The following is a 25,885-nucleotide window of genomic DNA, read 5'->3' as shown; positions in this document are numbered from 1 at the left end:
GAATTTAAAGAGGGGACTAACCAAATTAGAGGTAGAATGAACTAGGGAAGGGGACACTTACTATAATGTTATGTTTACATAATGTATATAGAAAAAGATATCTTACCCATATTTGTTACAGTACCCAGTCACTCATTTTTATACTTGACGGAAAGGACTGTGGAAAGTATCCCAAAGCCCATTTAATGAAAACATGCACAGAAAATTAGAAAAGTAAGAGCAATTAGGGAAAACCTTTAGAGTAAATAAAAGGTCGTCTTAATTTGTATAATAAAATTTACCCAATTAAAATTGCTGGCTTATTTCTATTTCTTTTCTAATACTTTTAAGGTATCAATGCATTGCAGAGATATTAACATTTAAATAAATCAGAATGGGAAGAAAGCTAGAGTGTCAATCATGTCATTTTTATGAAATTATTCTGAAATCGTTTGAGGCAAAGGAAACGTGATCTAGCTGCTGGGGTGGCGCGCAGCCCGCCAGTGTTAGGTCCCTCAAGTGCCACATCCTGCATCTTGTTAAATGTAACTCAGTCGTCTCTATTTCAGCAAAAGGGTCTTTATTTTCATCCGGGCACTCCAGTCTTAAAGTAGACTAAAGCTTAAGTTTGTTTAAAGCTACAATATGATTATTCCTATAAAACAATTAGTGACATTTGAACCACTTTCTGATAGACTCAATTTAGTGGGAGTCTAAGTGGCTTCCTACATTTTTTGAATGCACATTTGAAAATGCTGCTAAATACATTTGAAACAGCATTTTTTGAGGGAATACACTGGACAGATCTTTTAAATTCCATATAGGTTTATAAAACATGAGTCTTTCTTTAAAATCTGCTTAGCATATCCTAAAACTTATGTCCAGTGAATCTAGAAAGTTTTGCCATGGACTGATAATTATGCAAAAATAGAAATTGTAATTCTATTCAGATTGTGACAATTGTATTTTCATATTTCATAATGTTTTGAAATCTGGCAATTATAACAAAAATAAATATGAAAATGGACTTATTTTGTAGTTTAATATATCCATAACAATTTGTGACTCTAAATGATATTTTGGGGGTATCCATTTGTAGATTTAAGAAACTGTTCAAAGATAGTGGTATAACGTTAATCATTGTCCTGTTTCTGCCAGTGTATTTTAACAGTAATAATAAAGGTAAAGGGGAAATGTTTCTGTCGAAGCTATTATAGTAAAACATTCCACTGGAATGGAAAATTAACTTATTTACCAGCCAATCAAGATTCCCTAGTGTTCTGAAAACAGCATGAAAAACAATTCGAACAGTTAAAATACTAAATAGTGCTGTTGACCTATGAGACATAATGACTTAAAATACAAATAGTAGTAGGAAATATTCCCGTAATAGTTGTACAGGTGTTTCATCTGTTGACCTAAACTTCTCTGCTTCCTAAAGTTAAGTATGACACTTATCTGGGGAAAAAATTTGCTCTGAAATGTAAATACTGATTCATGAAGCTTGCAACTTAGGTTATTTAAAAAACCACTTGCAGGTTGAGGATTTAGTGCTAATAGTGGGTCCTCTACTAATTTAAGGCTTGAGTTACCATAAAAGATACAACTCTTTCTATACTGTGTAAGCTGTGAAAGGTGGAAGATCTCAAAACCACATCTAGCCAAGTGAGTCACTGGCAGTTCGTTAAGATGTGAAATGCCACTCTCCTTCAATTTGCAGCTGCCTAGGGTTGCAGGGCTGATTAGCGAAGGCAACTTCATGCTTGTTAGTCTAAGACAGGGCTTCTCCACTTGCTGCTGCCTTCTCTACTCTTCATATTCCCATTTAGCTATCTTATTCTTTGTGATCAAACCTCCTGCACCTGATATGTAAATTTGGTGCATTTAAAATCGAACATGTGATACTTAAAGGACAACTTTTCAACACACGGAAGTAATAGTAGCCTATGTTCTCCCTTCCTCTTTTTCATCTAACATTTGCAATGATTCTCAAAGGGTTGTCTTTTCTGTCTGCAAAAGGGCATTTTAGAATCACTGTTTTTTACCAACAATATTTACACGATACCCTGGCCCCCCGTATTCAATTCTGATGTCCAGAGGTTTGGTCAAACTCTGACTGCAGAGTCTGGCTCCATGCTCTGTGAAGGTGGAGACTCTGCCTAGGAACACTGGCTCTCTGAATGTCCTTTTACCGGGCAGTGTCAGATATGATAACTGGTTTGGTCCTAACAGCCGTTGGGAAGCTGGGAGATGCCCAATCTCATTTGTAGCCAATTATATTGCTACAAATTGTGATCTTGTGATTTAAACCCAGGTGTCCTGTCTCATATAATATATGCATTTTCACAATTGTGGTAGCTTTCTTTCCGGGAGTTTTATAAACACCACTCAATTTTTAAAATAAAAAAATAAGAACTTATTGCCATTTGAAAACACTATATATTTGGTAATACTGTAGAATGTTCATTTTGATTGATGTCCATATTAGCAACGTACTGTAATAATTTGCAGGCTATAAGAAATCTGAAGAGAGGTCTTTAATCTGAAAAGAAATCTATAATTGAATAAAAAATAATAATAACAAAAATAATTTTCCATGCTTTGAAGAAAAGACCAAACATATTTTATTTTGTGGACTATAATGTGGTTACTTTAGCAGCATTTTAAATGAACAAATTAGAACTCTATCAATGTTACTGTCTACACTCCAATCCATGTTTAGTATAAGAGTGTGGAAAACTAGTATAATTGTACCTGCAAAAAAGCTATTTCTACCAAACTATTTATTCAAATTGTGAGATTTCTGGGCCTATCTAACATATATTTCCCCTGCCCCTTTAATTAATTAATTAATCCATTAATTAATAGGTTAAACTTTACTCTGTGCCAGAGATTATGCTGAGCACTGAAAATAAAATAATGAGAAAAAGTTTCTGTTCTCTTTGAGATTAGAGTCTGTTGAGGAAATTTATTATAATATAAAGTAATAAGAGCTAAACTAGATATATGCACCTAGCACCACAGAATCATAGGGGAGAGAGCTTCTAGAAGACTCACAAAACATTGTGAAAAAAGTATGCACACCTTTTTTTTTTTAAAAAGCAATCTTATATCCTGAGTCCCTAATGCAAAATCCTGATATAGGCATATTAACTTTAGGGGACTACAATAGCCTATAATCAGGAGTAATCCAGCAAAATACATAGACAATCTGTCATCAGGTAGGGTCTTCCACAGCAATAGAGAAAATATTACTAGACAGAATGAAAACAGGTACAGGATTTGATGAAAAGAAAAGAGCAGGAGAGATGTATTATAAGTAAGTAAGTAAATAAATAAATGAATGAATGAATGAATAAATAAATCTCTCTCCCTAGACCAAAATGGGTACAGAAAGCTTTGTAGATGTTTTTTATCTTTATGGTAGAAAAAAATTTTTTTAAAGCTAAATTGGCATTGGTTATCAGGACTATATATCACTAATTCTCAAAAAACTTGTAATTTGTTTTACAAGACACAATGACTGACACCTAGGCAATTCTCAAAATCTTGCTGAATAAATGGGTAAATATAAAAGAAACAATTCAAGAAATAAAGTAAAATGGTTTCACATGTGACTGGATTTAAGAGTAAAGAAAGAGTATACGTATCTAAAATTGCATCTCTGGAACCAAATAAGGTGTGCTGGGTTACACACAGTAGCAAACACCTACAAACTCACGTTGACAGCCCAAGAAACAGATGACCATATTTAGTTTGATTCACTCAAATTTAGTTTTCTTATTTCTCTAAGTGTTTTTATTTTAGCTTAACGGAATTGAAATAGGTTTCACAGTAATTATTGGCAGTAAATTATTTATTAATTAAATAATTATTAAATTGGCAGTAATTATTTAATATGTCAAAACAAGACCACCAAACTATCTGATTGTATCAAAAAACATCAAATGTTGTTTCTACAAAATTACACAGCAAGGATTACACTTTTAAAATTTTAAGTTCAAAAATTAGTGGGCTTTTTCTTATGTATCATCAGCACATTATTACAGTTAATTGCTAAACTTTGAGATAATAGAGTTAAAAACTGTGTGAGAATACTATTTGTTGTAGTGGACATTATTTTTATGCCACAAAGGGTGTTTTATAATATTCTGTCTATTAGATATTTGAGGGCCTTTCAAGTGCTTTAAGTTACTAAAGTTATTCATCAACTTTGAACAAACAAGCAAGAGACTAATCAGATTGCCATTTACCTCCTCAAGTCAAACCATTTTCAACTTAGATCTGTAATTTAAGAAGATTCAAGGCTGAGCATATTGGATGTTATTTTCTCTTATCAACACGGCATGAGAAAATGAATTTATGTTGATTGATTTGCAAAGAGACTTATTCTTTGAATATGCCCTGAGGAAAAATGGTGGAGACTTGAATTTTCTTCATAAATCACTTGTAAATAATAACTGCTAACTAATAAACAAGGAGTTTCCTAATCTCTCCCATAAGGTGACAGCTGCTTCTGTAACTAAGGCAGTGAAATGAAACCTGGCGTCTAATTCTAACACCAACCCCACATCACAAAAGAAAAAAATGGAGAGCATAGACTAGACCAAATGATATTTAACACTTGAAACAATACAGAATAGGGAAGAAAATAATTGAAGTCCTTTCTTCCTAACTCTTGCAATTTGGAGAAATCTGTGCCCTTGAAAAGCAGAATGCACTGTAGTTTTTGAGTCACCATCCGCCAAACAGTTGGTTTTGCCATTATAATAAACACTTTTAAGGAGCTTTAATTCTAGGCTTCAGCACTTCTGTTACCTATTGTAATCAATTTCAAACTCTTTAAAAACATTTTTAAGAAAAGAAAATAGGCTGCTTCTTAGAACATACAGATTTTAGTAAACCTACATCTGAGGTGCAACATTCTTTTCAGTGGTAACAGAGGGAAACTGTATGCATCCACTTTGCCTGAGTCAGATGGAAAGTAGTCCTTTAAACAATACTGCCTAGTTTCTTCACTTTGTTTTGTTTAGTACAGATCTGCTTATTTGTTTATTCAGTGAGAAACTGTGTGCTATACCTTTGCTGAAAGCAAATAACTAATAACTTCATGTCCTGAAACACTCAACAGCCAACCTGCTCATTTCATTTGTATTCCAGGGACGCCTCATTTTTTCCTCCTCACTGCCTAGCCTGTACTGATCAGTATTAACAATGGGATTTTTGTCTCACTTGAAAACTTTCTTGTTCCATTTGAGTTGAGGTGGAGACACTCTCACTTAAAAACAAAACAAAACAACCACCACAATAACAAAAAACCCAAACAGGTATTCTGGTATTTTCAGTGTTTAATTATTGCAATAGATTAATATTCTGGAAAACTGCATTCACTTATCAGATAGTCTAATAAAGAAGCTGTAGTGATTACATGGCTTAACTAGGTGAAAAAGGAAAAGTCCCATGTTTAAAACATTTTGAAATGTTGAAAAATACGATCGATTTTAAAAGTCGAAAGAAAAGAGAGACTGTGGAAATGGTAAATCCTGTTCCTATAACTGGATTTTAGCCACTTTTGGCTACACAGACACTAAACATAAAATTTTATGCATCCCTTTTTTGTCACTCTCTTTGGTTCCCCCCCACAAACTTAAAAAAATTCACCTGCTGGCCCTTCGAATCAAATTCTCAAGGAAAGGGAAGCTACCGCCTCACCTTACTGCTAATGAACTTCCCCTGTAATTTCTGATACCCCTTAATGGTTTAAATTTTTCTTAAAATCTAGAGCCACAGCTAATGTGACTGGCCAGTTTCTGCACCCCTGCATTGATTTAACATCTATCATGTTAATTCATTTGAAAAACAAAAAGGCTTTTATCTTGAGTCCCTATTTACCTTAAATCTCATGATGAACACTGATGTCACAAGAGAAGACATAAAACGTTTTTTTCTTAAACTGTTGCAAGTTCAGTTCTGAGGAGGGGCTAGCTTATTTTGCTGAGATCGCTGTTCATGGGTGGGTAAGAGGGAAAGAGAAGAGTTAATGCTTCCCTAGAGATTGAATTCCCTCTGCTTTTTACCAATCCTTCCTCTCAACTCATGCTTTCACGCATTGCTTGTCCCAAAAGCATTCACAGGGGTCAGATTTTTTAAAAAGTTTAACTTAATTTCTTAAATATTGCTTTTAACCTGCTACCACCCACCCCCCCATTCTCAGTGACTATGGCAATAGTTCTTAAATAACTACCATTTTTTGGCTAGAATGAATAGTACATCAACTATTTCGTTTTCCCAATTAATAAGATGTCTTTTGATCTTCTAAAGAATGTTTTCACCCACACAATCCTTTTTTAGAAAAAAAAAAAAATTCAACTTCCCTGTACCAGAAAAACCCTCATTAAAAATGAATTTCCAGCATGAGATGTCAGAGCAAGGGCAAATGTTCTACTCTGATATTTGCTGTAATTCTGTTATCATAGGCCTTTCTCATATACTAATGAAGCATTCTCTTGAAGGAAAAAAAGGGAGATAGCAGATGTTGAATGGAAACTAATATAGATTTTTTTTACATGACTCAATTGAATAACACCTTGGCAAGAGTATGGAAATTTGTGTTTGTTTTTTATTTTATTTTATTTATTTTTTTCTTTTTGCGGTATGCGGGCCTCTCACTGCTGTGGCCTCTCCCGTTGCGGAGCACAGGCTCCGGACGCGCAGGCCCAGCGGCCATGGCTCACGGGCCCAGCCGCTCCGCGGCACATGGGATCCTCCCAGACCGGGGCACGAACCCGTATCCCCTGCATCGGCAGGCGGACTCTCAACCACTGTGCCACCAGGGAGGCCCTGTGTTTGTTTTTTAGTATTGGTTTCCTTCTTGGTGTTGCTTGTTAGGAGAGCTGGTTAACCAACTCCTTTTGAAATTCTTAACTTCATAATTTCTCTTAAAGAGGTCATCTACTTTTGTGGCTGGTACACCCTTTGGGGGTGTTTATCTAACCATAGTGAAACGGGGGTGGAGTGGGATTGCAGGGAGAGGCAGGTATGTTTAATGAAGTGCATCATAACATCAAGTACACTTAATCCACTCAATCTCTTAAATATATCTAAACTGTGTTTCTCCTTATATTCTTTTATGCACAAATATAGCAAGTGTTTTTACCTACTGCTCACAGAAAGTTTCAGGCTGTCTATAACCTGGGGAAGCACTTGGAATACCATCTCACAAATTAGAACAATTTCTGCTATTAAACTGCAATGTTTATTGCCATCCCAGTTTGTTTCATTAATAAATAACAAATTATAGAAAGTGGACATTTAAAAAATGTACACAGTTTTAGCTAACATATGAAAAGATCAAAAATACATTTCCAATGGAGAATTGCTGTAACATGTATCTTCTTTGACTGTACTGGTCTTTACTGAAAAAGAAGAGTTAACCAAACTGTTGTGAAGTTGGAAGAGTTGTTTCTCTAGAAAATCAAGCACGCCACCCAGAAAACTGCCTGTCAAGAGTTTTATACTTGGAAGTCTCTGTAATCCATCTCAATATGGAGTGAGGTGAGATTAAAAACTACTGATTTATTTGACAGAAATATATACAACAGCATGATCATCATATTAAACACCTGCTTAAATTTGACTCTGTAGCAGGACTTAATCACATCTGAAAACCTGAAATTTAAGAAGATATTATAAACTCAGTTGCAAGTAAATTATAGCATATGATGTAGATCGTGGGTTAGAAAATAATTGAAAATAGAGATACTGCTTTTAGAGATACTGCTTTGATACTGCAAAATAAGATTTTTCACTTTTACCTTAAAAAAACTCAATGTTAAAAGGTCAATATACTATGTATGACTTTTAAAAATGTAAATGATGCAGTAAAATCAACGGTTAATGTGGCCAATACAGCAGGCTTGACTGTGTCAGGGCTGAGGTCACAGATTCTCAGAGTAGGGAGCGATGTTCCTTGGGAGGTGAATCAAAATTCACATTTCACACATGCGGATTTTGATAGATTCTGATGACATCCACCCAAGTCCACCTCAACTTTGCATTTACCTCAATTCAGAAATAGGTTTAACCTTGGTTATCCCTCACATGTTTGGGTGTATAAGAAAAACATTGAAAATAACTTTATTTAACCCTGACCAAAGTAAATTGAGAAAGCAGTAGAAATATAATATTACAAATACTTTGGTAAGAATTTTTCAGGAAGTAGTTCCTTCCTTCCTTCCTTCCTCTCTTCCCCCCTCCCTCCCTCCCTCTCTCTCTTTCTTTCCTTCCACAATTAAAAAAATTCTATCTGTGGTCACACTTTTCTACTATTTATAATTTAATCAGTCTAGAACAGTTATGTTTACGTAAAGAATTTCCTATTCTCACATTTTTTTAATTAAAAAAACTACAAATAAGTAAATATAAATGTGAATTCACTAAACTTTCAATTGTTTGAAAAGACCCAAAGATCATAAAAATTTTAGAGGGTAAGAAAAATGTCAAATGTAAGTAAGTATATTAAAGTTTTAAAAATTTTTATGTGTATATAAACATGGGGTGTCAGTGCTACCAAATTCCAGGCTTCAACATTAAGTTATTTATTTTACAAAATAAAGTAATTCTGTCATGATTTTGTGGTTCAAACTCCAGATTGAATATCTTTCTTCTCCATGGAGTCAATTCTGACCCTCTTTTATCTGAATTTTACCTACAACCTTTTATTTTTCCTAGACAACATCAAAATGTTTCAGGATTAGACATTATGCAAGTGAAATGGATACATTTCTAAATTTGCTTATCCTGTTTAGTTTTGACAAATATAAACTTGCTCTCCTAGTCTAGGTAACAAGAGCTGGAGAAAAATAAATATTTACAATATATATTAATGAAAATGGTACAAGTATTTAAAGTATTTAATCATATGTGGTATTTCAATAGGATGATTCATTAGTCCAGTTTTCTAAATAATCCCAAAGTGACATGAATTCCTCTGCAGAATGAATGTCTATAGAGAGTAATCCATGGAAGACAGACAAGCCTCTTGTCATTCGCAGCCTTAATCCATTGCCTAGAGCGTGAAAAGTGCTCAGGATAACAAGTGTGGGAATCAGTAAAATCAACATTATTTTTGGATTTTATTTTCTTAACAATACTGACTGATCAATAGGCTGACGGAAACTGACAAATACAATAGGGTCTGTTTGATGAATCAATCTAGTGAAGTAGAAAGAGAATCCCTCCTCCCCCTCCCCCATTCCCCCCCCCCCTTTAAATCCTCTTCATTCTCTTCCTCCTCGTCCACCTACACTCACACAAACACGTGCCCACACACACACACACACACACACACACAGAGGGAGAGAGGGAGGGAGAGAGGGAGAGAGGGAGTTGCTCTTTCTCTATTGGTCTATAGACATTAAGTAATGAAAGCTGTAGTGACAATGCTTAGGTCATATTTTATAAGAATACTAAACCACTTTCAATAAGTGTTCATGTTTTTAATTGTAAGACTCACCCTCTCCTTTCAGCCAAGAAATTTCCGTATTACTGAAATAGAGCTCTCTCCTCCAAATTTCTAATGTGTGCTGTATGTGGAGTTGGGGGGAGGGTGCAGAGTAGAGAGAGTTGGGAGTAAAGAAGGGAAAGTTCTGTCCTGTTGATCTTCATACACTCTTCCTCAAAAAACAAAACAAAACAAAACAAAAACCCATAAGGATATCAGCTTTGAGAAAAATTGAAAGAAAATACGAAAGGAAATTTAAACACCTCAGACAACATGCCTGTTTAGAAAAGAATTAATGGTGTTTGTATGACTGCCTGAATACATGCATATATGTCCACAGAAAATTTAGTAGCCCTTCACCAGCTCATGAAGACACAGAGATATTCTCTTTATGTTGGTCCTTGACGCCCAGCAGGGACTTTTGTGAACTTTGTCATCTTCCTCTGCCCTTTAAACCAAAACTAGGGAAGTGGCTTTAATTAATGAGATGTGATGCATTAAAAACGTTAGCCAGAGCATTCCAGGAGCTGGAAAACCATACATGTTTTTAAATTCTGAGTGTCCTTTTGAGAATCCCCTGTTGTAATTTATAATTCTCAGTGGACCTATATTTGTCTTGAGCTGATTGTTGAAATGGGCTTTACTAGGAATTTCTTCGCTGAAATTGCAGTGGGGCGGGGGAAGGGGGTGGTTGATCCGAGGGGGTTTGTTGGGAGGAGGGAATGATTGCTAACAAGGCTTTAAAACCTCCAGTGGTTAAAGTTATATTGATGAAAAGGACAGACATATATATGCGTATCCATATACGTATATAAGCATAAACATACGTATAACATACAACGCACAAGTCCAAGCAGAATTATATAATGAGCATGAGTTGGAAATTATGTAGGTAGCAGAATTCAGATTTTTTTCATCAAAATTGCACCTAAAAATGGCTATAAAGCAACGCTTGCCTTGGGAAGTAAATTTATAGCTACATGCCTTTCACAGGCACGCTGGAGTGTTCTGCTGCCGGCTCTAATCTCTACGAGATGTTTTTTGCATGTGTTGTGTGACAGGAGGGAAGAGGAGTGGGCTGAGCTCGCCTGTTCTCCCATTGTCAGCCAGTCTAGTGAGTGTTGGGAAAACCTGTCTGTGGGATCTTGTGTCATCTCTCCCTACATGTGTACAGGAAAAGTCCGCGCTGCTCACGGTTCCTCTCTCTCTCTCGCTCTCTCTCTTTCTCTCGCTCTCTCTGTTCCCCTTTCATTCTGCTTCCCCGGAGCCGAATGAAGCAGGCAGCAGGATTAGAGTCCGCCAGCTATCAGAAGAGTCTAGATAAAAGGAACTGCTTCTTAAGCACCACTGCTGCAGCCCTTGTTGATTTTTTTTTTCTTTCCACACAACAGTTGTGCCTCATTATCCGGTGCCTGGCTCGATTTTTTTTTTTTTTTTTTTGGAGGGTTTGAAGTTTCTGGGCTTCAGTGACTGTTACAGAAGAAGAGGTGTTAGTGTTGCCTGGAGGTCTTGATTGTCTGCATTTATGAATGAAACTGACCTAAATCACCTGTTACCTCCAGTTTCCAGATTGTTTGAACTTCTGTGGCCGCACAATACAGGACCCGAGACTGAAGCAGCATAGGACCCACAGCGTCTGCAGCATGGGCTGGTTCGCTAGGATTGTCTGTCTTTTCTGGGGAGTATTACTTACAGCAAGAGCAAACTATCAAAATGGGAAGAACAATGTGCCAAGGCTGAAATTATCCTACAAAGGTAAGTTTTTCTTTTCCTTTTATTTGGCTAGCTTTCTAATGCCCCCCTGCCCCCTGCCTTTTCATTCCTTGAACTCCCTCCCAACCTAAACCGTAAAACCTTTAGTTTAACCTGGGAAACCTTTGTGATCGTGTATGTCTTTTGGAGATGATTGAAACACTTTTTTATAAAAGCATGGCTTCTTTTGGATATATGACAATTTAAATGCAAACAAAGAACATTTAATCACATTTGCAGAGAAAAGCTGAATGCCTGGTAAATGCTGATCTATATATGTGATCATATATCCTGATAATTTTTCTGACTCTACTCGTATTAAAATATTTTTAAAAACCACTATTGCAACAATGGTCTCTTTGTAGATGTGAGTGCCTCACCTATAATAATTATTATGATAAATTGTATTTTCTTAGTTTTAGACAGTAAATGGTTAATTGTCATCATGAATATTCAGTTTGTTCAAATCTGACAATCAGATGCTTAACATAAGCAGTAGATCATGGTTTGCCAAGAGAATATAAACTGGAGAGAACAGACTAGTTTTTCCACAGTGTGTTATGATTGTACAAAAGACTGTGTATTTGGCTAATTGGTGCAAAGCTAAAGCCTTTGAAATGTAATGTTATTTGATTCTATATGTACTTCAGTGAGAACTGAAGAGATACTACTTTCTAGTTGTACAGCTAGCTGTGTGAACTTCTTTTCAAAAAAAGTATAAATTTAAGAAGAAAAAAAAAGCCTTATCACATGATCGGTCTGGTTACATCTTAATGTGTATGCCTGTTTTTTAATGAGGATTTTAAAGAAAATATTTGTTCTATATTTGTTTAGATAGATTTTATAGATAGATGTATAATATCATGCTAATATGGATTCCAACATGATATATATAACTTTTAATGGAAGAGAATATTTATATAACTGAGGTATTATTAAAATGGAGTTGAAGATTAAACTGTTTTAACTCAAGTAGTTTTACTCCCTAGGGTGTTGCTTTCTTATGATTCTCAAATTTCTACAGTTGGGGGTGGGGCAATAAGAAACTTCGATTATATTTCATTTTTAGCCTATAATGTGAAAGAAAATTATTGCATCTATCTGTAGAGATGTCTGTCTACTATACATTGCTCTTATGCCAGAAAAGATATTCTTTAATTTTCACATGATGGGGAACATCTCTTTCTGAGTACTCTAGTGTGAATGAGAACCACAAAATAGGAAAGATAGATGTAATTTTTCACACTTTGGATTAGAAAATTAAACACCTACTAAATGTGTTTGTTTGTATTTAGTACTTAGATAAAATACATTGAATTGGAAAATATATATTTTTTGGTGTAATTTTTTGGTTATTAAAATGAGAATGAATTTTAAACATTAGCAAGCAGAATTGCAACTGTACTCATTATATAAGGTTTTTAAAAATAATCATATGGCACCCATTAAATATTTAACTAAATCCCAATTGTGTCTTTATATAGTAACTGTCTTTAAATTATTTTCCTGGTATATGATATTATGGTATCTGTGTTTTCATCAGTTTTTGTTTTCTATTTTTACTCTTTGAGAGTACTTCATCCAATGATTCTTAGGTTAATCGTCCACTTTCTTCAAGTTTATATTCCTCATGAGTAAGTTTTACATACGAGTTTACTTCATGAAGATGTGAATAGCTATATGCTATAATTTTGGAGTAAGTTTGAAACATGACATGCATTTTTTAAATCTACTATATTTGGAGATACTTGTCTAAGTGCTAAATAAATTGCAAAATCAGTAGGAATTGAGAATTATACTTATTTATTTTGCAAGAATTCTATTTGCATGGTAATGGATTACTCTCCATTAATAGCAGAGGCACCAGTTCTTTCTACATATTAAAAGATAGCATTTAATTAGAATAGCCCTTTGTTATATACACATGCTTTAAACTTGTCTAATGAAGTGAGTTGTATATATTGACAAGATGTATATATTTGAAACTGTCTCTATGAGTTCTTTTTAACAATGGTATCCATTAGAATTATTCTGCTTTCCTTTAAACCAAAAACTGTCCTACAGCTACATAACAATTCTATTGATATACCTAGAGCTTGGCAATTTGGTAAAACAAGCTGTGAAATGAACAGCAAAAAGAATAATAGGGATGGCCCAAGCAATTTTTCTTCTGTCATTTTATTGGTCTGTCATTACCTTTTTGTCTCTACGTGTACACATGTTTTTCCAAAGCAACTGCCTGGTAGCCAATTGTCACTACTTTGTTTCTAAGCTGTAATAGAGAATTTTTTTTTTAGATACTTCTTTTTCCTCCTTAATTAGATGTCAAACACAGTTAAAACATCCACTGCTTTGCCCTTAAAAATATTCCAGCATGATTCATGAAGAGTTAAATCCCTGCCAACCCTAATTTCCCATGGTCACTTGTTTTCAAAGATCCACCATTAACCCTCTCATTGCTCACGTTGCCAAGATGAAGTTTCAGGCAATCACTGTGCTTACTTTCTACTTGTCATTTTGCCTGGTAGGAGATAAAAGAGATTTGATATGTTAAATGAGAAAGAAAGAGAAGTAAGAACAAGAAGGCAGCCTTTGTAGTGGATATACATACATATCTAATAAGGTACCTCTTTACTTTCTAGGAACAGGAATTGAATAGGTGTTTTCAGGACCATCTGGAGAAGTGATAATATTCGAAAAATGGGGTAGGCTGGCTTTTCCTCTGAACCAATCTGATTTAGAATCCTTGCGGGGGAAGCAAATGTGAGAACTCTGTAAATCTCAGCAGTCACATACAAATTATCCTCAAGAAACACTCACTCAGAGATACTTTTCCCTTCCTTAAATTCATGTAATATAGCTAAATGTTGTAATGCTTCTTTTTGAAATTGATGAATAACTGTTTATTTGCCTGACAAAACTAGTCAAATTTCACTTTTCTCATGAAATACCAGATTATCATAAAATCTTCCTTTTGGAATGTGTGGTACAGTGAAGACTTCAGAAAAACCTATGGAAGTCACAAGGAAATAAATTAGGTCTGGGGTTTTAAACAAATGACAAACATTCCATCACTCAGTGTAATGAGCTTTTCCAGGACATTGTGTGCTTCAGTTTTAGTAGAAATCAAAGACACATGCAAGTCTGAATGTGACGGTGACCATGTGAATCCAAAGATTAAATCAGTGCCTTTAACTTTACCTTCATAGGGAGGACTTAGTAAACAGCCCTTAAATAAATGGTAGACATTTCAGAGGCTTTCTTTTCATACTTTGTAAAGGTTTTTGTGTTTTGTTTTTCTTCCAGAGTCAAATTGTTTAATTATTGTAAGAATGAGATTATTAGTTAAATCAAAATTCTCAGACATATCTTTTTGATAGATGATAATGTTTAATTAAAAATTATGAATTAAAACTTGCAAAACCTTTTTTATTTGCCATTATTCAATATATTATGACCACTTCAAAATTTAATTTGTATGAATAATGATTTACTAATTAAACTTGTTGACTTTTCTGGGATTTTCATTAGTCTGCCAAAGCACCAACATATATTTACATATTCACACATATATGAATAGGTGAATATACATGAAGGACAAAATTTATGTTAATATTTTAGAGTTAATAAAAACAATCTTGGCAATCTACAGGTGGTAAATTATAATAAAATACTTTACAAATAAAATTGTTATTGGTTTTAAAGAGTCATATGCTAAATTGCATATGTATATTATAGCAGACATGATATAGTTTTTTAATATTTATTTTTTTATCTTTGGCTGCATTGGGTCTTCACTGCTGTGCGTGGGCTTCCTCTAGTTGCAGCGAGTAGGGACTACTCTTTGTTGTGGTGCGCGGGCTTCTCATTGCAGTGGCTTCTCTTGTTGCAGAGCACGGGCTCTAGGCGCACGGGCTTCAGTAGTTGTGGCATGCAGGCTCAGTAGTTGTGGCTCGCGGGCTCTAGAGAGCAGTCTCAATAGTTGTGGCGCACGGGCTTAGTTGCTCCACGGCATGTGGGATCTTCCCGGACCAGGGCTCGAACCCGTGTTCCCTGCACTGGCAGGCAGATTCTTAACCACTGCGCCACCAGGGAAGCCCCAGGCATGATCTTTTGAGTCTCATGAAAAGTCTTCATGAATATCTCAAGTATTCAAATAATAATATAAAATGGAATTTGTCTTATACTGGAAATCTCCTCATAGCTAAAATGGAATGTGTCTTTGAAAAGTAGGGTAATAACATATATATTTTCACAGAGCAAAGACATTATAAATTCTTTGCAATACCTTATCTCCAGTAGTCACTGCATATATGGCATCAGATCTCTTATTTGCTGATTCTTATTTAGCATGGCCTTTTCTTCCCAAATTCTATTAACTTAAAAAATCATATTTTGGTTCTGAAGTCTTCGATTTGAGCATGCTGAAAACAAGAACTTTTTATTTATCTACTTGACAAGTATATCCAGGCAAAATAATAAAAAACAAAATAAAACGAAATGCACAGTATCACATCTTGCGATCCAGTGCGGGTCAGATCAAATGAGAGCTAGTGAAAGTCCCCAGTTTGAGGCTTCTCTGTTTGGAGCTGCCAACCAGATTGGCCTTTGAAATAATAACTTATCAGTGCAGACTTTGGCAAGTAAGAAAATGACTGAGACCACAAAACCACCCCATGTAAGATAACCCACCAACTTTTGATAATGATGTGCAGTCTTTAATAGCTTAAGGAAACCTGAATACTGAAGAGATGAATTTTCCAATTCTAACTTTTTTAGGTTGTTATTTCTCTTCATATAAATTGTTTCCTAGACTCCACTATTGTCAGTGATATGAAATGCCTAAATATTTAGGCAACTAAATAGAGGTATAGATCTGTGATAACTAATTTTTCTTTGTTTTCTTTTTTTCATTATCATACATCAATCAAACATGATTTAAAATATGTTGTGATTTTCAGTCTATTATATTTAAATTCTATATTGAAGAATTAATGCTATTAAAGGATTTTTCAGGAATAAATTTAATTGGAATCCATCAGTATGATTGCATATGATCCTAGTAACAAAATAAAAGTTAAAGTGTTGGTTTCAGAGCATAATGTATTTCTGTTTAGTGTGAATATATAATTGTATTTGAGATGTGAGCTTTAAGTAACTTATAAAGTTATCAAGAACTTAAAGTCAGCTGTAAGGAAGTGTGTGGTTTAACTTCTTATCCCAGTTTCTCTCATTTAAACTTCAGTGGTACACCTACGTATCACTGTTCCCAAGATCAAAATATCACACACACCTTTACATCATTTTGGAGAACTGTGAAATCTAAAGTCAGGACTATTTTAAATAGAATTTATACTTGAGTTTTTAAAAATCTTCCAGTACTGAAATAAATTTTTAACTGATCGTTATCTATAGCATTCATTTACAAAGTCATGATATTATAGCATAGAGAGTTACATATTAATTGATGAAGACATGGCACTTATCAAACCTTCATGAAAAGAAAAACCTATGATAAAATGATCCATTAATGCAAAGCTCTAAGTAAAATCTCCAAAACTCATGACAGTATCTTAGTTCATGCGGTGAAAGCTGATTTTAAAAAGACCAGCAGTTGTAAACATAAGTTAGAACCAGTGTGAATCTTGGGATGGATTTTACCCTTCATGACTTCTAAGGTGCTGTTTAAAGGAACTACCATGATTTGCAGTTCTATGCTTCCACTAATAGGTGGCACTAGCAATTTGAGACAGTTCTTTCATTAGTTTGGAAATGGGAAGGCTGCTAGGATAAATACACACAGAGTAGTGTGTGGAGGTCAAGCTTGGAAAAACTGGCACGAGAGTCAGGATACGTAACAAGCACAAAGCAGAAGCATTAGTTAAAATGGAATTTGCTACAGAATTTGATGTGCTCTTTGCATTTATTGGTACCTTCTGACCCTCAAAAGGTAGATTGTTGTAACCAAAATTAAATAAATAATGTAATTTAACTTAAATGAGAATTTACATGTGCAATTGGTCTATAAAATGTAAACAAAATAATGAGTGAAGTAGTAGTAACAGACAGTCGGAGTGATGGAAGGACAATGTCCTGTGGATATGAATAAATAATACATATATAATTATTTTAAGCCTGAATCATAAAGTGCACTTAACAGGAGCGAGGCAGCCTGCCTGTGGCACATTATCACCATCATTTATAATTGGAGAGTGGCTAGTTGAGAAGGTAAAATAATGTTTAGAAAATTACATTTGGTATATTTTTAAAAGAATGACTCCTTTAGATTTGTAGGTTATTTAAAATTATTATCACAATTAAACATACCAAAGAACCAATAAATTCTATCTGACACAAAGAAGTCTAAATGTCTTCAGTTACTATCTCCTTCTATTGCCAAAACATAAACATCAGTATAAATAGAGAATTTGCACACTATTTCCAGACAGTAACAAAGCTGGACTCTGTCAAACCCAGGATAAGAGGATATACAATTTATACTTGAATTAGGGAATAAAGATAAGTAAAAATAAAATTCTGTTGAATAAATATGAAGAATGAATTGGTCTTAGTATTTTCTACAAGCTTAGAGTAAAACTGAAAGGGACCACGAATTTAGGGAGTCTTGTCGTCTCTTGAATGAGTCATTAAAACTACATTTCCAGGTTTCCTTTGCTTGAAGAGATGTGCCGTGGGAAACAATGTTGACCAAAACTTTACAGTAACTTAATTTGTTACTGCAATCATAAACATGTCTTTGGATAAAATATAACATCACCCACTTGAGTCTTCATCAGCAAACTAAATGAAGTGTAGTTCTATTGAATATGTCCAATGAGTTCTTTAGTCCAGAAAACTACTTATGTGGATCATCTTTGTTGTGTCAGATTGTGAGGTTCTAAGGCTAGATTGTATGCTTTTTCATTGGTATTATCTCAAAGGCTAGCACAGTCACTCATTGAATGAACTTGTGCTTCATTGGATACACCTTGTTTTTTCTTTTTTTTTTTACATCTTTATTGGAGTATAATTGCTTTACAATGGTGTGTTAGTTTCTGCTTTATAACAAAGTGAATCAGTTATACATATACATATGTTCCCATATCTCTTCCCTCTTGTGTCTCCCTCCCTCCCACCCTCCCTATACCACCCCTCCATGCGGTCACAAAGCACTGAGCTGATCTCCCTGTGCTATGCGGCTGCTTCCGTATGCTAACACCTTGTTTTTAAACGCAAATTATACCTGTTTATAAGTGAGTACAAAATTAATGCAAATCTGTAATAAATCAATTCATTATAAGTGAATAGTACATTATAATGTGGTAGAGAAAGTAAAGTCAGTTCTAAATGCTAAGGTAGGAGGATATCAGTGGAGGCATTTAGATGCACGCAAAGGGCACTGGTATCTCCACAAATAGTCTCCTCTGAGCCAAGCCTATTCCAGCACTGAATCAGAAAGTGTCTGGGTCACCTTTGTTTGCCTGCAAGTAGGAGATGGAAAATATATAACAATAAATGCATGTTAGAAGACTCTAGGAGAGAAATTATTTCATTCCTTTCAACAAATACGCTGAGTTTCCTTATTATTGTATCTCAGTACACACAACAAGAAAAGAAAGTGAGTGAGACGATTCTAAAATCAAATAGTGGCTAAACACATACTGTCTCTTCATCACTCTTACTGTATCTGGATTTTTGTGTGGAACAAACCAGTCCTACCAAACAAAGTTGAAAATACAATCGTTTAAAAGTTTAAATTGACTAGATTTCATTGTCCACACTTTGGGGAGAATCCTGGCTTTGCTCTCTGACAACTTGCTAAGATTAGTGTTGCAGAGCTTTCCTTGCTGCTTCTTACCCTTGATTCCACTTATCAAGAGCAGCAGTTACTCATTGCCCCTTGCTTTTCATCTCCAAGTAAGCCTCTGTCTTACTTTGGCTCTGTGCTCTATGGCCTGGGACAACCACCTGCTTCCATCCTCAGCCTTTGCTCCCAAACCCCACCTGCCCAGGAGAGTAGATGTGATAAGAAAGAGCCACAGGAATCTTTGTTGAAGTGTGATGTGCAAAATATATGTTGAGGGCTTCCCTGGTGGCGCAGTGGTTGAGAGTCCACCTGCTGATGCAGGGGACACGGGTTCGTGCCCCAGTCCGGGAAGATCCCACATGCCGTGGAGCGGCTGGGCCCGTGAGCCATGGCCGCTGAGCTTGCACGTCTGGAGCCTGTGCTCCACAACGGGAGAGGCCACAACAGTGAGAGGCCCGTGTACCGCAAAAAAAAAAAAAAAATATATATATATATATATATATATATATATATATATATGTTGAGTTTGTTGTTTAAGATCCCAATCTTATATAATTGAGAGGATGAGAGAGAACAGTAGGCTACTTTCCTTAGTCCACTTATAGATCTATAATTGATATCTAGAATATAAATTAATGTACAATGGTTGACTTTACAGTCTTATAAAACATATGTTAGTCTTGTGACAAGGTAGAAGTATCAATAGGAAAGGAAATAATACAGCTACCTAGAGTGCTATTACATACAAATCATAGTTATTCATGGTGTTTAAAAATGATTAAGTCCTAATCCAAACCCTTACGGAATATATTTGGGGAAAGCCAAAACCAAGTTCTTTATGCCTGAGGTCAAATCAAAACTATACAAGCATTTGTGAGTCTTTATAATATGTGCAGAAATTTGAATTTTTACCTTCAAATTTGAAATTTCAAGAGAATACACTCTGCTCTGTTGTAATCATCCTTTAAGAATTAGTTTAAATGAACCTAGGTTTTCATTAGCCATGCAAACTTCAACTATTTGCAAAAATAAGTTATGGTAAATAATAAGCATTTCTTACTTGTATTTTATATGTAAGACAAACACATAAAACCATGAAAGGCAAGTGGCAGATTTCTTCATAAATAAGTAGATTCTTGGATAAATAAAGTGAATATCTAATGGGACTTCTGAGGAAGATGGTATCACATCTACCAAAAGACTTCAGGGAATTTTGTAAAATAAGGCTTAAGGAAGGTGGGCCTTGAAAGACAAGAAGTATGTGAGAAGGCAGAAATAGAAAAAAGTGACAATTACCACTATCAAAAAATATTTTGGTGGTATTTTTTTTACAAAAGCAATATATTTTATGAAGTATGTAATAATACAGTTATATATATATTTTTATGCATTCAAATGTGATATGGAAACACGTGTGTCCTTTAACAAGGGGAACTTAAAGTTGCAGTATGTCAGGCTAGGAATGTCATCTAGTTAACAGGTGTTTGTCTATGTTTGACTGAAAATGAGAGCAAGACGGACAAGTGGCACATCCTTGAAAGACTTTTCCACAGTGGTCACAGTGGTCATTTGGGCTTACTCCATCTCTCCTTTGAGATTTATCTGTAAAGTATATGAGACAAGCTTCTTTCCAACCAATGGAGAAAAGAGGAAAGTTGAGTCTTGTTATCCAATATAAAAAACACTGTGACTATTGTTCCTTGAAATTATAAAATATACTGGTTTAGAATGCATGTTTCTTCTTGTTCTCCTAGTTAATTCCTATTTTTTTCTGTTTTGCTCTATTATTTCTGTAACCAATCCACCAACAATTTTGAAAAGAGCAACTGCTATTTTATAAATCATATTTGTTTTTCATGTGAAGACACCCATATCATCTATATGATGATCATCAAGTATTAAAATGTCCCTTTAACTGTGAATTCCTGTTATGTGCCACGTCTTTAAATGCAAAGTCATATATTACATATGTTTTAACTTGCTTAGCACTTTTGTATCATTCAGGATGTTCCTCTGGCTCACTTAAGAAGGAAACTTAGTTTCAGAACAAACAGGCTAGTAAAATCTTGGAACAGTTCATAACATATTAGACAAAGTTGTAGGTTCGTGGTATTTTGCAACACAAACTGCAAAAAGTTACTTCTGGAATTTTGGTCATAATAGAATAATCCCTTGTACTTGCAGAATTATATATAGATGAAGAGCTACACAAATCAATGGGTTTATACATAGTTCATATGTGTGTGTATCCATAACAAATACAAGAAAAGTTACATTCAACTCATTATTTTTCTAAATCACATCATGTTTGAGAATTATGGAAAATGGAATGCCAATCACTAGAACACAGACTGAGGCAAAAGGTCATGGGAGACTGTCTCTCCCTTTGCTCAATGGCAGGTCTTGAGTGGTTCAGGACTGGCCATGATTTTCTGCCCTTTAGTGGTTGACCTTACCAGAGCATCTTCTACTGTGCAGTGCTGCTGCCTAGCCAAGTTCTCTGCTCTCTCTTAGGCACTAGCGCTCTGGGAAGTTACCAAATTGCCTCTTTCAGTAGCCCTTCCATTAAGACTTCTCAGCATCTTGGCTCCAAGTCATGTAGTGTCTTTCCTCTAAAAGCACGCAGGTCCTCTCAGGTCCTTCCACCTCCAGAATGTAGTGTGTGAGCAGGTCCTGCTATTACACTAGACTTTCATCTTTCCAGATTGAAATAAATGATCTTTTTAACTGATCCTGGCCACCCTCCTCTACCCCTTTTCTCTGGAAGTACAAAGTCTTCGACCCATACCTTCTTATCCTATCCAAATAGATCTCCTCTAAGTCTATCATTTGGAAAACAAAATCTGTTAATTTTCCCCTGTGGGTATAGAAAAAGTCTCTAGGCCTCAAAAATTAAAAGTCTTTCCGTCTCTCTTGGGAAGAGGCTAGGAAGCTTTCATTTTTAGCAGATTAATCTACAGAAATTAAATGGCAATTTCTTAATTAGGTAACTTTGCCACTTTAACTTTTCTCTAAGGGCTCTCTTCTACACACATGCACCTAAAGCTAGACATCGTGCCTAGAACAGAGAGTGTGGTGCTCATATATTTTAGTCTAAATGTCTCAACTTTACATCCATCAAATGTGCTGATTAAAGGACAAACAAATTAGTCTTCTTGACGCTTGAGATGTAGAAGTGTCCCACAACTGATGACGGGGTAGGAAGGCACAGCAGTAAGCTGACAGCTGGAGAGCATGAGCCAGGGTTGCCCAGGGAACTCTTCCCAGTCTGCCCATGCCCCTGCTTGGGAAAATGACTTTCCCAGATGCTACAGGTTCTGGGAACGATTTGCTGGGTAAGCTGGGGGCTTTTGCATGTACCCCTTCTACATAGCAAAGGCCACAGAAAATCTACACTTGGATCTGTCACAGGGAACCCCAACTCAATTTGTTTGTTCAAAACTATACTCACAGTCCTCTCTACAAACTTGTTTATTCTCTTTGTTCCCAGTTTCAGGGATTGTTGTCATTTTGTCCTAATTGTTCAGACCACTAGCATCTTTGCCTTCCCCTTGCTGACTCTCCCCATATCTAACCAGTCTCAACGTGCTGTGGATTCTCCCTCTTGAGTTCATCCCTCAAATCTTTCCTCTTCTCTCCTCCAGGTTAAGTCAGGCTCTTATCATTACTTGCCCTGCTATGACAGCAGTCGCCTATAATTATCTCTTCTTTTGTCATTACTGGCTACAACTCTTTCTGAAATTCACATCTAATTATGCCTTTCTTTTTAAAAAAGTTCCTACTGATTAAAGCCAAACTCCTTAGTTTTACCTAGAAGGATGACTAACCTAAAGTAGTCTAGGGCACAGAGGAGCTATTTGGAGGGCCTGCCATGGTTCAGCTATGAGGAAATTAATGCCGGAATAAGGATCATGATCACTGAAATGAGAAAGAAATGCTGGAAATGAGACACATTGAACGTATAGAAAAATTGGGTTTGGTGAATGATCGTGCGTAGGGAGGATCTGGAGAATTCGAGAACAATAAGTTTTCAATTTTCGGCAACTAGGAGTATTATACAACAATTGATAGTATCTGGAAAATGAACCTCTCTTCACCTTACAGCCCAACCATGCCCCAATGTAGTACTCCCTTCACATCACACCTGTGACCTTGCTGCTGCATGTCCTCCCACCCTCTCAATTGTGTACTGACACTGTCCTCTCAAACAGACATCGACTTGAGTATCCCCTTTGGCAAGGCTTTTGAAGAGGCAGAGAAACATAGGTAGGAAACATAATATGGCACCTGTCCTGAAGAAACTTAGCATTCGGAAGGGGAGAAAACACAGACTGTCAACTTTATAAGATCACACCTGCTCTTCATCTATCTTATATTCTCAGTCAAGTACAGAGTCTTGTGCATGACAGAGCCTTACTCAATACTCCTTGAATGAAGTGATTGAAGGAATAAGTGAGGAGGTGGCTGGTAACCATTCCAGGTGAGAGGGCTAAGGGGCAGAGTTGAGACCATACAAACAATGGATTTGAGAACAAAACATAGCCCAGTTTAAAGGTTTGTAAAATCAAGTAGTGAAATATTTGATTGGAAGAAAAATAATTGAAGGCTACAGAAGCAGTTCAAGTACTGATAAATGGTAGGGAACTCTGAAACAGAGTTTACAGGATTTAAAATTTAGATTAGAGTAATAGATGATGAAATTTTTTTAAGTTTATAAGTGAGTGGCACGTGCAAAGCAATGCTTTAGGCATCCTGAATCCTGGGAGTAGGGCTTCAGTTCTGAATTACTGAGGCATCATCTGAGATGCAGAAGCAAGATTCTGTAACAAGACTTATAACTCAGGTTAAGCTTCACGTAATGACCTTGTTATCCTGGGGTACAGAGACTTCATATGTGGGCATGTAGCTCACCTTATCTACATAGAGCATATATTTTCACATGTCCAGAAAAATATAAGTTATACTTAAGAAAAACTGCAGATATTCATGATTTCATGTAAAATTGTAAATTCCAACAGTTGAGTGTCATTTAGGATATAGTGCTACCTAAAAATATTCTACATTATGTACTAATTCCTTCAAATATTCTTAAGTTTATGGCAGACTATACATGTAAAACTTCTGATGAGGAATGATACATGCATTTTACTCTGTCACAAAGTCACTATTTAGGCAAAGCAAGATATCAAAGGTGACTTTTTTTTCCCCCCGATCACCATATTATATGAGTTCATCATTCTTTCGATGAATTTTTTTGTTTTCTCCTGGGCTGGAAAGCAGAGATTCACTCCTTTGCATTTGATTCTAACTAGATAAAATTAGAAGCTGTACTCAGAGCAGCTACTCCTAAGACTCAGATTCCCTGTTGGGCTCTCACATGCTGACCTGGAGCCATGGAGTTTTCTTACTTTCACTGCATGTTTTTCATGTTCAATAGGGTCTCAGCCTTCTCTTGCTTCCCAAGGTGCTTATTCAGAACAGAATTAAGGTTCCCTCTGCTCACTCTAACAGAGCAGACATCCATTCTCTATCATTCAACCCCCTAATCTAGACAGATTCTTGAGAAAGATTTCTAGCATAACAACAAAATAAGACCCAGTGACTCAAACAAATAGTTTCTTTCTGGCACGCATGAAATCACTTAGCAAGGCACAGTGTTCGTTGTGCCTACTGTTTCATCAGAAACGAGATGACTACTTATCTGATTGGCTTTGCTCTTTAGCTGTCAAATTGGAAAAAAACTGTCTACTCTATAACAGTACTTCTGTTCCCATCTATATAAACCTCTGCACATTAATGCTGAAAGAATCTGTTTAGTCTATTCTAAGCAGATGCCATATAAGGGAGTGAAATGAGAAATGTTATAGTGATTGGTTTCTTTAGTACAGGTCTCAGTCCAGAATATTGAACTGTACCGCAAGCAGCATACAATAAGGGTCATAGTCTCCCAAATAGATTCTCCATTGTACATATTACACCATCTTTTTCATACAAATTAGTTTTCTGTATAGAGTTAATAGCAGATTTACTGCCTTTTCACATTTACTAAAGAATAAAATTTCACATTCTTGGAGTATACAAAATGATAGAACATATTCAATTAAAATTATATATATTTGATCATATGTGTTGTCATTATTTTGTATTACTGAATAGTAAGTCGTGCTGTGTTTACAGAGTTCAGGTACCTATTTGCTGGCCTTTTGAAAATTAGTGGCCTTTTTGAATTCAGCTGTTGGAACAAAAATTTCACCAATACAAGAGGAATCTAAGCATAGCAAAGAAAGCAGTGAATTGACTCTGGCATTTTCTAGGTGTTAGGACTCTGGCATGTATTTTAGCCTCAGGTTGCTCTTCTCTAACATGGGGAGAATAGTTACTTTACAGTAGCTCTTACTGGGATATTGACAATACACGTGTAAGGTGTTCAGTCAGTGCTTGGTACATGGAAGAGATTCATTAACTATTAATTCCTTATGGCAGATTAATAACTGCATAGGTTCTAGGTTACAGTGTTTTGCTCATTCAGAGTGGGTATGCATGCATGCATTCTCTAGCTATTACGCTTATTTTGTGAACCAAATTAATAAATGCTAATAATACAAAGAAAATCACAGTTATTATATTTGTAATGTGCTTCTTTCAGAGACACGTAGCATAATAGTGCAAATCTTTGAAAACATGAAGTTTGTCAGTGTCGGCTGGTCAGTGAATACAGGAGAACCCTTTGTGAAAAGCTAGTGTTGCAAGTAAACAGTTGTAAAAAAATTTAAAAAGCTGAGTCTAACATTCAGCCTTTCAGTCCTACATAAGTGCCCTTAAATGTCTTGGTGTTGACTTGTTGC

The 25,885-nt window shown here is 35.6% G+C and overlaps 1 protein-coding gene across 4 annotated transcripts in view; it reads left to right on the top strand.

Annotated features, from left to right (window-relative positions):
- Window positions 1-25,885, top strand: part of SEMA3A (semaphorin 3A) — a 511,012-nt gene that overhangs the window by 269,887 nt on the left and 215,240 nt on the right. For 3 of the 4 annotated variants that reach the window (XM_060107643.1, XM_060107641.1, XM_060107640.1), the window contains one exon: window positions 11,044-11,236. In XM_060107643.1, the coding sequence (XP_059963626.1) occupies window positions 11,125-11,236 (112 nt within the window). In that variant the 5' untranslated portion in view covers window positions 11,044-11,124. Of the gene's footprint in view, window positions 1-10,544; window positions 10,596-11,043; window positions 11,237-25,885 lie in introns of those variants that run through there. The other variant, XM_060107642.1, reaches the window with a different exon arrangement.

Source organism: Mesoplodon densirostris, chromosome 9, assembly GCF_025265405.1.
Source record: "Mesoplodon densirostris isolate mMesDen1 chromosome 9, mMesDen1 primary haplotype, whole genome shotgun sequence".
NCBI classification, from domain to species: domain Eukaryota; kingdom Metazoa; phylum Chordata; class Mammalia; order Artiodactyla; family Ziphiidae; genus Mesoplodon; species Mesoplodon densirostris.
This window is presented reverse-complemented; position numbering and strand designations above follow the sequence as displayed.